The 12,934-nt window shown below is 36.3% G+C and overlaps 1 protein-coding gene across 1 annotated transcript in view; it reads right to left on the bottom strand.

Annotated features, from left to right (window-relative positions):
* ITFG1 (integrin alpha FG-GAP repeat containing 1) overlaps nucleotides 1–12,934 on the bottom strand; it is a 286,044-nt gene that overhangs the window by 77,398 nt on the left and 195,712 nt on the right. The window contains exons 11-12 of the mRNA XM_041766923.1: nucleotides 12,586–12,736; nucleotides 10,243–10,351 (exon numbers count right to left, since the gene is read on the bottom strand). Of these exons, the coding sequence (XP_041622857.1) occupies nucleotides 10,243–10,351; nucleotides 12,586–12,736 (260 nt within the window). The remainder of the gene's footprint in view (nucleotides 1–10,242; nucleotides 10,352–12,585; nucleotides 12,737–12,934) is intronic.

Below are 12,934 nucleotides of genomic sequence, written 5' to 3'. Positions count from 1 at the left end.
AATCACAAGAAAAAATTTGGAAAGACCACAAATACATGGAGGTTAAACATCCTACTAAGACTGAATGGGGGTCAGCCAGGAAATTAAGGAAGAAATAAAAAAAATACATAGAAGCAAATGAAAGTGAAAACATAACTGGTCCAAAACCTTTGGGATGCAGCAAAGACAGTCCTAAGAGGCAAGTATATTGCAATACAGGCCTTCTTCAAGAAGCAAGAAAAGTTTCAAATTCACAATCTAACCTTACAACTAACAGAACTGGAAAAAGAACAGTCAATAAGGCCCAAACTGAGGAGGAGGAGGAGGAGGAGAAGAAAGAGGAAGAGGAGGAGGAAGAAGAATAATAAAGGAGGGAAATAATAAATATTAGAGCAGAAATCAATAGCATAGAAATAAAAAAATAAAAACCCAACAGAAGAACAGATCAATGAAACTAGGAGCTGGTATACTGAAAGAATTAACAAAACTGATAAACCCCTGGCCAGACTTATTTTTTTAAAAAAATATTTTATTTATTTATTTGAGACATGGAGAGAGAGGCAGAGACACAAGCAGGCTCCTCACAGGAAGCCCTATGCGGGACTCGATCCCGAGACCCCGGGATCATGTCCTGAGCCAAAGGCAGATGCTCAACCTCCTGAGCCAGCCAGGCACCCCTAGCCACACTTATCAAAAAGAGAAAGGACCCAAATAAATAAGCCCATGAATGAAAGAGGTGAGATCACAACCAACACTGCAAAAATACAAACAATTCTAAGAGAATATCATGAGCAATTATATGCCAACAAATTGGGCAATATGGAGGAAATGGATAAAATCCTAGAAATATATAAACTACCAAAATTAAAACAGGAAAAAATAGAAAATCTGAACAGACTCATAACCAGCAAAGAAACTGAATCAGTAATAAAAATCTCCCAGCAAACAAGAGTCCAGGGCAAGATGGCTTCCCAGGGGAATTCTACTAAACAATTAAAGAATTAATACCTATTCTTCTCAAATTGTTCCAAAAAATAGAAATGGAAGGAAATCTTCCAAACTCATTCTATGAGCCAGCATTACCTTGATTCCAAAAACAAAGACCCCACCAAAAGGAGAATTATAGACGAATGTCCTGATGCAACCATCTCAACAAGATACAAGCTAATCCAATCCAACAATACATTAAAAGGATTATTCACTACCACCTAGTGGGATTTATTCCTGGGCTGCAGGGGTGGTTCATTATCTGCAAATCAATGTGATACACCACATTAATAAAAGATGGATAAGAACCATATGATCCTCTGATAGATTCAGAAAAAGCATTTCACAAAGTACAACATCTTTTCTTGATAAAAACCCTCCACAAGGAGGGCACATGATGAGATGAACACTGGGTGTTATACTACATGTTGGCGAATTGAACTTAAATTAAAAAAAAAAAAAACCCTCCACAAGGTAGGGATAGAGGAAACATTTGAAAACATCAAAAGGCCATGTATGAAAGACCCACAGGTAATACAATGCTCAATGGGGAAAAACTGAGAGCTTTTCCCCTAAGATCTGGAACATAACACGAACGCTCATTCTTAGTACTGCTGTTCAATATAGTACCAGAAGTCCTAGTCTCAGCAATCAGACAACAGAAAGAATTAAAAGGTATTGAAATCATCAAGAAAGAAGTCAAACTCTCATTCTTCGCAGATGATATGATACTCTTTAGAAAACCTGAAAGACTCCACCAAAAAACTGCTATAACTGATACATGAATTTAGCAGAGTCTCATGATATATAATCAACATACATAAGTCTGTTGCATTTCTATACACCAGTAATGAAGTAACAGAAAGAGAAATCAAAGAATCAATCCTTTTTACGATTGTAGCAAACCCCATAAAATATATTGGAATCAACCTAACCAAAGAGGTAGAAGATCTGAAAACTATACAATACTTATGAAAGAAATGAAGACCCAAAGAAATGGAAAATTATTCCATGCTCATGGATTGGAAGGAAAAATATTCTTAAAATGTCTGTACTAACCAAGGCAATCTACACATTCAATGCAAGCCCTATTAAAATAACACTAGCATTTCTCAGAGTTAGAACAAATAATTCTCAAATTTGTAGGGAATGAGAAACACCCCAAATAGCCAAAGCAAATTAAAAGAAAACCAAGCCTGGATGTATCATAATTCTGGTTTTCAAGCTGTATTACAAAGCTGTAATTACCTAGACAGTATGGTACTGGCATAAAAACAGACACATAGATCAATGAAACTGAAGAGACAACCCAGAAATGGACCCATAGCTATATGGTCAACCACTCTTCAACAAAACAGGAATGAACATCCAATGGAAAGAAGAGTCTCTCCAACAATGGGTGTTGGGAAAATTGGACAGTGACATGCAGAATGAAACTGGACATTTTCTTACACCATACATAAAAATAGACTCAAAATGGATGAAAAATCTAAATTTGAGACAGGAATCCATCAAAATCGTATTGGAGAACATAGGCAGCAATTTCTTTGACCTTGGCTGTAGAAACTTCTTACTAGACATATCTTAGGGGGCAAGGGAAACAACAACATAAGTGAACTATTGGAACTTCACTGAGATAAAAAAAACTTCTGCACAGCAAAGGACAAAAATCAACAAAACTGAAAGGCAATGTAAGGAATGGGAGAAGATATATGCACATGACATCAAATAAAGGGCTAGTATCCAAAACCTATAAAAAATTTATTAAACTCAATATTCAAAAAATAAATCCAGTTAAGAAATGGGCAGAAAACATGAACAGATATTTCTTGAAAGAAGACATACACATGGGTGTAACAGACATTTGAAAAACTGCTCAACATCACTCATCAGGGAAATACAAATCAAAACTACAATGAGATACCATCTTATACCTGTCAGAATGGCTAAAAGTCAGTCAGAGAAAGACAAATACCATGTGATTTCACCCATATGTGGGATTTAAGAAACAAAAATAGATTGGATATGGGGAAAGGGAAGGAAAAATAAAATGAGATAAAGACAGAGATGGAAGCAAACCACAAGAGACTCTTAACTATAGAGAAGAAACTGAGGGTCAATGGAGGGACGTGGGTGGGGGGTGGGGGATGGCTAAAATGGGTGATGCGCATTAAGGAGTGCAGTTGTGGTGTGCAGTGGGTGTTGTATTTAAGTAATGAATCACTAAATTCCACTCCTGAAACTAACAGTACATTAAATGTTAAAGAATTTAAATAAAATCTTGGAAGAAGAAAAATGAAAGATCCTTGTCTGAATTATAGGTGTCTCCTTGTATTCATTCTCTGAAAACGTCTTTTGTTTTGGTTTAAGACATGTGAATATAAGGCAAATACCATAATCAAATATCATATGGGAAATAAAAGCCCCTGTCCCAGCTATTCCTGCCATTCAGACATTATTTAGACATTTTGTGGAAACCTTTTTATGTCTGTTGATTACCTATCTTTAATTACTTTAATTAAAAAAAATACACTCATCAAAAAGAACTTAGACACAGAAACTTATAAAGAGTCATATTTCATGTAATTTTTAAAAAAGATTATTTATTTATTTATTCATGAGAGACTCACACAGAGAGAGAGGCAGAGACCCAGGCAGAGGGAGAAGCAGGCTCCATGCAGGGAGCCTGACGTGGGACTCGATCCTGGATCTCCAGGATCACACCCTGGGCTGAAGGTGGCGCTAAACCGCTGAGCCACTTGGGCTGCCCTCTTTCACATAATTTTGATCCTGTTCTCTACCTGTGCAAACTAATATTAAATGTGGTAGGCATATGTTTTATACCCATATACGTTTTTATACACATATGTACATTTTTATACACCATGTAAAGTTGTTAAAATTTATTCTAAATTCAGAGATGTCTTACCTCTAAAAGCATATTTGATTCTAGGTAAATGTTTAAAAAACTTTTAGCAAATGATTTAAAATGCAAAACATATATTTATCTTCCTTAATCCCTAAATATTACTACAATGATTAAAGAAATCTGAAAATAAGTGTGTGATTAATGGCAGCTATTTGAGGAATTTCTAATGGGTATTAAATAGGTAAATAATATTGAGAAAATAGCCAATTAATGCTGACAAGGTCAGAGAATCAATGGGGCAATGTGGATGGACCCCCTAGGAGACCAGTGAGAAACCCTGAATCTCAAGGTGACGGCTAAGAACAAGGGCAAGCCTGATGAGGCCAAGGGAGCAAGGAGGACATGAAGGACTCCTGGAACTGTGTGAAAGATCACACAGGGAACAGATGTATTTGTCAGTTGGAGGTCCCAGCTAGTTAAGTAAAATGGGGGACTTGCTGGTGCTCCTAGACAGTGTTCTAAATAACTTTAGAGTGTTGCCAAAAACCAACCCTCTGAATCCACATGGTGAAATAACACAAAAAGGCCCAGCAAAGCAATGAGATCATGTAATAAGTTGTATCTCCCTGTGATGCCCCTTCTCTTCTTCCCATTGGAAAGCACAACTCTGTTCAGACTTAAGAGAGTCTGATGTGGGATCCCTGGGTGGTGCAGCGGTTTGGCGCCTGCCTTTGGCCCAGGGCGCGATCCTGGCGACCCGGGATCGAATCCCACATCGGGCTCCCGGTGCATGGAGCCTGCTTCTCCCTCTCCCTCTGCCTATGTCTCTGCCTCTCTCTCTCTGTGACTATCATAAAAAAAAAAAAGGAAAAAAAAAAAAAAAAAAAAAAAAAAGAGAGTCTGATGATTCCTCCACGTTGAGGCCAGAGGAGTAAGTCAGAGACTCCTGTAGTGTCCCTTGCTAGTGATTCTCACAGAGGTGGGTACAGTTCACCACCAAGGCATCACTTGAGCAGTGTTATCTGAGAACCCTGAAAGCCACCGTCTTGTTCAAATACTTCTTCCACCTCTGGTCAGTTCCCAGCTTTCGAGCCCCAGTGGTTCCCACCGTGACTTAGGCTAGGAAGTCACAGGCTACAGATTCTCAAGAGACTCGTATGTTTTTAAACTTCTTACATGGAATTTTTCCAATTATACAAAATTAGAGATAGAAAGGGCCCCCCCCACACTTCACATAATTTCAGTTGTCAACAACACATGGCCAATCTTGTTACACCTACATTCCATTTCCTACTTCCCTGGATTACTTTAAAGAAACACCTTGAACATGTCATTTCATTTTCACATAGTCTGTTGTCTTCATTATTTAATTCTTTAAATAAGTTTACTTTTTCCTGAGGAGGACCATTATGTATTTATGTATTCTGTTACCATAGTTATAATTTGTGGTCTATTGTAAGGACAAAAACTGCAATAATCTTAGTAGGACTAATTGTTTTGTCATTCAGTAGATATTAATCAAAGACCTGCTAAATACCAGACTTTAGTATCAATGGACAGAAGTTACTCAATATGCATATTTGACTTCATACAAAATAAATGTTCTAAAAGCTAAATTGACTCATAAAAGAAGCGTGTGTTGCTTTATGAGGAGATGAGTTTTATTGCAAGGCATTTAAGCAGAAGCTGGCTGAGATGCTGCATTAGGGTGCACTTGGGCAAGATGCCTTCTGAGGCCTTTCCCATCTCTAAATTCCCTGATCTTTCTGTAATTTGTAAAAATGTAAATGAATAAAATACCAAGGAAGGATTGAGGATTCTAAATTATATGTAAACATTTTCCACATGGACAATTTCCAAATGACCAATATAAAAAAAATGTGAGACTGGCTTCTGCTTCATACTGAGAAACTGTCTTTTCTCTTTAGCATTATTATTATTATTATTATTATTATTATTATTATTACTATTACTATTATTGCAACTGAGGATCTGAGTTCCATATCAGTGCAGGAAAATTTTATGCCCTGATTTACTTCTATTTCACATGACTGACAACCTTTGCTCTAGGGGAGTCTACAGGTGCACACATGGGAAATAACAGCATCACACACATTCATATTAACTAACAAATTTGGGAGTGTAATACAAAAGCTCAATTATGTTTTTTAAGAGCACAAAACAAATATTTTTTTTTAAATTTTTTTTTTAATTTATTTATGATAGTCACAGAGAGAGAGAGAGAGAGAGGCAGAGACATAGGCAGAGGGAGAAGCAGGCTCCATGCACCAGGAGCCCGACGTGGGATTCGATCCTGGGTCTCCAGGATCGCGCCCTGGGCCAAAGGCAGGCGCTAAACCGCTGCGCCACCCAGGGATCCCAAAACAAATAATTTTAAGTGTAAAAGCAGTTTTAACGCTTGAATAAAAGAGCTTGTTGAGTGCAGGGTGAACTTGATTTGTCCTAACTGTATACAACTTATCTCTTTCACTGGAATTTTTCCTTACTACTCAATGAGTAACATCTATACTAGAAAGCATTAATTTTCAATTTATACAGCCATACACATAAACACTTCAAATTCAGATGAACTAAACAAGAAGTCTGGTTTTCAGAAAGCTTTAAACTTGAGAAAATAGTTTCTTTGAAGTATACTGGCAAAACTCAAATCAAGGACACAAATCCTATACCTATCTCATTAAACTGAAAAAAAAGTATTTTGAAAGAGAAGTATTAATTTGAGTTTCAATATAAATTTTTGAAACAAATAATATTTATTCTAGGTTGGAACAAAAAGGTTATTTTTCACAGCATCCTATTAAGGTCATGAGAGATAGCTCCTCTCTTACGTCATGATATTTTTTCTGTACATTTTTGGCTTATAAGACTGGGAAATTAAGTTAGTTTTTTTTTTTAAAGATCTTATTTATTTCAGTGAGAGAGAGAAAAAGAGAGAGTAAGAGTGCATGCACAAGAAGGCAGAGAAGGGCAGAGGGAGATGGAGAAACCAGCTCCCCATTGAGCAGGGAGCCTGATGTGGGGCTCAATCCCAGGACCCTGGGATCATGACCTGAACCAAAGGCAGATGCTTAACTGCCTGAGCCACCCAGGTGCCCCAAGTAAGTTACTTTCTAGTCATAGAGAATCCCAAAGATAGGTGGACTTGAGAACTTAAGCAGGCAGGTAACTCACTCACTAAGGCTCAATCTTCTTTTTTCAAGAAATGAACTACTGACTAACTATAGCTCTGAGATCAGAAAACAGCTAATGGTGGGAATATGTCCTTGATTTGGATTTTCGTATTTTGGTGGAATGCTTCCTAGAAACAGAAAATGGGGTCTGAAGCATCAAATGTTGCCTGGGTACTAGAGGTAATACTTTTAAATTGAGATAGCCAATCCATGCCTTGGAAAGTACCTGGCCATTTGTTTAACATAAATTTCCCGAATGCCTCCTATATGTCAGGCCCTGTGTTAGGCACTGGGGAATCAAAGACAAATAAGACACAGACATTACTCTCAAGTTGCTTAGACTACCACAGTATACTATAGGAGAAAGATGTTAAGCAAGTGATCTAAGTAAGTCAGTCTATATTTCAGAGTGCTTCTCAAATATCCTGGAATGGATGGAGTTAGGGGTAAAGAGGAGATTATGTGTTATATATTAAAATCAACGGGGACTAGGAGTGTGCTGTCATTCACAAAGGATGATTCTAATGATCCAAGGGAATAGAATAGATATTTTGAGATGTATGCATTTGTTGAATCTCCCCTTGGCAACCAAAGTTTGCATTAGTCAATGGGTATACTAGACTTATTTACCTGTAGGTAACCAAATTCCAAACTCTTACTTCAACAGTGCTTGTTTCAATTCAGTGAATTGAACCAGGTTATTCTAATTACACATACATTTAGGATTAACAAAAATTTTAAGGATTCTTTGTCTTTCAGATAAAAAGAGGATTAAAGTTGAAAGAAAACTACTTGGAAAAAAATACATTTAAAGTAGGTATACAGCAAATATACAGCATAATTTAAATTTTTTTTAAAGCTCTAAATTAGCCAAATCATACCTCCTTCAAAATGGGAAAGGAGAGCATACAATCATATGCATAAAAAGTGTAGAAATGCAGGAGGCCCAGGTGGCTCAGTGGTTTAGCACCGCCGTCAGCCCAGGGCCTGATCCTGGAGACCCAGGATCAAGTCCCACATCAGGCTCCCTGCACATGGAGCCTACTTCTCTCTCCGCCCGTGTTTCTGCCTCTCTCTCTCTCTGTTTCTCATGAATAGATAAATAAAATCTTAAAAAAAAAGTGTAGAAATGGGTAAACTCATAATATCCATATTCTTAGACTAGAACAGTAATGAAGATGGGAGTTACCTTTAGTTTACAGTTTTTTTTTTTTTTTTAGTTTACAGTTTTAATATGCCGGTTAGAAAAGACAATTACATTTTCTGTCATTTATAAATATGTGCCGTTTCGTTAACAAATGAACTGTCTTGATGGCTATCTTGGTGTCAAGTGTACTAATAGTAATACACAAACACAGTTACCTTCCAAGAACAGTTCATGATAAAATTCAGCAAATTAGAGATAGGGTAAACTTACTTAACACAATACAGAGGGTAAACTTACTTAACACAATACAGAGCATCTACAAAAACCCACAGCTAATAATATCATACTGAAGGGTGAGAGATGGAATACTTCCCCCAAGATCAGAAACAAGGCAAGGATGTCCCTTGGCATCAATCTTATTCAACATGGTAATGGAAATTTTAGGCAGAACAAGAAGAAAAGAGGTATAGATTGGAAAGAAGAAATAAAACTGTCTCTTTGAAGATAACATAATTGTCTATACAGAAAATCCTATTGAATCTTAAAAGACCCTCAGGAATCAATAAGTAAGTTGAGCAAGGTTGCAGTATACAAGATTAACACGCAAAAATCAATTGTATTTCTATTTACTAAAAACAAATGCATGGAAACCAAACTTAAAAACACAACATTTGTAATAACTTCAAAGAAAATAAAATATCTAGCCATATACTTAACAAAAAATGTACAGGATCTCGATGTGAACATGGGTGTCAGGTGGAGGAGACAGCATGATTGGGAAGAGGTAACAATGAGCAAACTGAAGCCTATCTACTGAGGACAGTGAGACCTGAGTTTCTCACTGCTAAAGAAGATCTCTATAGACAGAAAGGATTAGAAAGAACCCTTGAAATGCTGTGTTGGATTAGAAAAGGAGGTAATGGCATAAATTCATGGTTTTAGAGTAAGTAAATATCTGTATACATATATACAAACATAGAGTTAGATGGGTATATTTGTATGTTGTGTATATAAAGCCATTTCTATATTTCCTAGCTCTGCCTATTGAGGGAAACCAGAGGAGATGACAACTCAGTAACAATCAAGCACACTGGGAATCTAGAACTTGGTTTTTAAATACCACCCACTACAAAAGGAAAATAGAAACAAGGCTCCTTGGAGAGAGGTCAGATTCAAAAATTAGGGCAAGGGAGGTATAAGATGAACCTGGAATATCTTTCTATCTCAGATAACGTGTTAAAAAGATACAGGAGCCAGCCTGAAGGAGCTCCTACCTGGTTCTACTGGGACTACCTTGAGCATTAAGAGATATTATTTTATTTATTGAATGTAATATGAATACATCCATCTACACTAATAAGTGAATACATAAAGACATGGGAGAGAAGCAAAAGATCTTCCTTATAGTAGAATGCCAACTAATAAATGTAGAAGGAATGTTGAGAATAGAGAATCACTCTTTGACAACTATCTTAGAGATGGCGATTACAAAGAGGGAAACAATGAACTTAAGATGGACAGACCTGGTGGTCAATAAGATGACCAGAAGGTGAAGATGAACATTATGGTGGTGAGACAGGTCAACACCATGTGCTTCCTGATATAACAACTGAGAAGTGAAGAGCATCAGTTCTGCCATTCCATGCAGTGAAATTTCTACAGAGAATGTATGATCTGAGTGGAAAAAGAAGAAACAGGGTTATACTACAGAATGAAGCCTGTATTTTAAAAAATTGATAAAGACTTGAAAAAGGAATTCTAGACTGAAGAAGTCTGCAAAGATGTGACCACTAAATGCAGTAGCAATTCCTGGATAGAATCCTGGAACAGGAAAAAAAAAAAAAAAAAGAATCCTGGAACAGAAAAAAATCATTATTGGGACAGCTGAAAAATTTGAACAGGGTCTATGTAGAAGATGGCAGTGTTGCAACAAAGTTGATTTCCTGATTTGGAGAGTTATATATAGGTTATGTAGGAGTGTCTCTTTATTCTTTGGAAAATTTGCATTGATAGAATACAAAAATTAAATGTTAATAATTGATAATAAAACATATAAAATAAATACTCACCAATGACTTTAACAAAATAAGCATCTGCTTCAAAATTATTTTTTAGTGTATGGATGGCAAAATCATTCTTTGTATATCCTTTACTTAGTACTACAATGTCCAAGATTCCCTGGAAAAAAAACATACACAAAAGTTCTAAGAACAAATCAGCAACTGAAAAAATAACGAAAATACCTGCATGTTTATCATATAAATATAAACCTTACTCAACTTGATGTTTAAAATAAAAATACTATTAAAAATATAAAACCTTAAAAGAGAGAGAGAGAGAGGCAAATCAAGAAATAGATTCTTTTCTCTAGAGAACAAACTGATGAGTTACCAGAGCGGAAGTGGGAGGGGTGGGGGAAAGATATGATAGGGATAAAGAGTGCATTTGTCACAAGTATCAAGTGTTGTAAGGAATTGTTGAATTACTAAATTGTACACCTGAAACTAATATTAAGCTGGAATTTACATAAAAACTTAAAAAAAAACCTCACAAAACCCTAAACCCTCAGAATAGTAAACAATAAACAAAATGAAAAACAAAACAAAACAAAATCTGTAATTTTAATCTCTGGAGGTAACTGTTATATATTTTCTTTCAGTCATAATTGCAAGAATTTTTACTTTACTTAATTTTATTTATTTTTTTAAAAAGCTTTACTTATTTATTTTAGAGAAAGGGAGAGTGTGCCAGTAAGGGGAGGGGCGTAAGGAGAAGGGGAATCTGAGGCCGACTCCCCACTGAGCTCAGATTCCCACAACCCTCAGGTCATGACCTGAGCCAAAATCAAGAGTTGGAAGCTTGACCAAGTGAGCCACCCAGGAGCTCCTGCGTGAATTTTTTAAGGCCTATGAAATGGACCACTAAACTGTCTTCAACCATCAGAGAAACAGAGCACCTTTTTATCTGTCCTGATAACCATGGCATATTAACATTATTTTTCCCTAAAAAAGAGGGAAGTTTTGTTGATTTTATTGGGGAAAAAAGGTATGCTCATTTAAATTTCCATTTTGTTGATTACTTTATTTACTTATAAAATTGTTTTGAATATACTTGACATATAATACGACATTAGTTTCAGGGCTACAACACAGTGACTCAACTGTATACCTTGTGCTATGCTCACCACAAGGGTAGTCCATTCCACTGATTCTTAATGATATGGATCATTTACCATATTTTTTTTAATATATTGGCCACATGTGTTTTTTCTGTAAATTGATTATGTTCTGTTTTTTCCAGTGGGACTTTCTGGTGACTTATGTTAGTTTGTATAAACTCTCTTTTTATATTAAAGATATTATTTGGTTCTTTCATATTAAGTTTATTTTCCAGAATATAAATTTCATTTGATTATGTACAGAAATTAAAAACTTTGTAGGGGTTCCTAGGTGGCTCAGGTGGTTAAGCCTCCAACTCTTGATTTTGGCTCAGGTTATGATCTCAGGGTTGTGAGATCTAGCCCCACGTTGGGCTCTGCACTGGCTGTGGAATCTTGCATAGGATTATCTCTCTCCCTGTCCCTTTGCCCCTCTTCAGTCCTCTTGACTTTTCCCTCACGGTATTTTTGCTAATTACTTTTATGCTTGTTAACTGTTAATAAAAAGTGAAATAACGTGAGATTTGGTAGCAGAAAGAAGAAAACAAGAACCTGGACAGTGCATATAATTGAGAATCAGCCTGTTAAAAAAAAACAAAACAAAACCAAAAATGGGATTAGGAGGAGACATAAATATCCTGATGGACTTTGAATTTTTAAAAATAATCAGGTTATTTTACAAGGATATATTGTGATATATTAACTCTAGAATTTAACACATTTTTATCACAATGTATATATTTTATCACAATGTATGTATTTTTCTGAGTGGTAAACTGGCTTTTCACATTAGAACGGAGGAAACCAGAGCCCTGAGGGCCTTTCCTTGTCACCTGGCAACTGAAGACAGAGTCACAGGAATCTCTGGCAATAGATGCTACTTCTAGTTCACAGATTTAAAAGGGAGTACCGCATTCATTCTTCTATGATCTTGTACAGATTAAGAATCTGTTGGCTATGCTTTTGTCTACTGATGCACATGCACACTTGCCAGCTTCAGAGCATGAATCTCTAGGGGTTTAATCTAAATAGCACAAAATGAGATAAAGGCGTTTTCATATTTCACTGTACTGATCAGCTAGTAGTGTCAATAAATTTGTTCCCTGTGCCATTTAACATTAAAAGGGGCTTTCTTTAATTAACTCATTTGCTTTCATTATCTCATCTACATTTTCTGGTCAAACAGGGTGAAGCGAAAGCGAGACGAAGTGGATGGCAATTAGACTCCAAATACAGAGGAGAGCTCTGAACTCACATCTTCATAAATGTCAAAGAAGGTGGCAACCATGGCATCTCTGATTTGATTTAGGTCCATGAGCTCCCAGTAGACTCTAAACATACGATGTGCCCCCTCACAGCTTGCATTATTACAAGGAACATTCTCCAGTAAAAAGGCCTGCTGATTGCTGTAAGATAAAGGAAAGGCATTTGGTTAATATAACACATCAGTGCTGTATAGTATCAGCTGTGCTGTATTTCCTAGAATCAAAGAGATGATAAATAGTATATAGTGAACTGATATGAAAAAAACCCCACATTTTATTGATAATTGTACTGTGTCATAAAAATATTAAATTGTTGGCTATCCTCTGTGAGCCTTTGGC

This window comes from Vulpes lagopus, chromosome 8 (assembly GCF_018345385.1).
Source record: "Vulpes lagopus strain Blue_001 chromosome 8, ASM1834538v1, whole genome shotgun sequence".
Taxonomy (NCBI): Eukaryota; Metazoa; Chordata; class Mammalia; order Carnivora; family Canidae; genus Vulpes; species Vulpes lagopus.
This window is presented reverse-complemented; position numbering and strand designations above follow the sequence as displayed.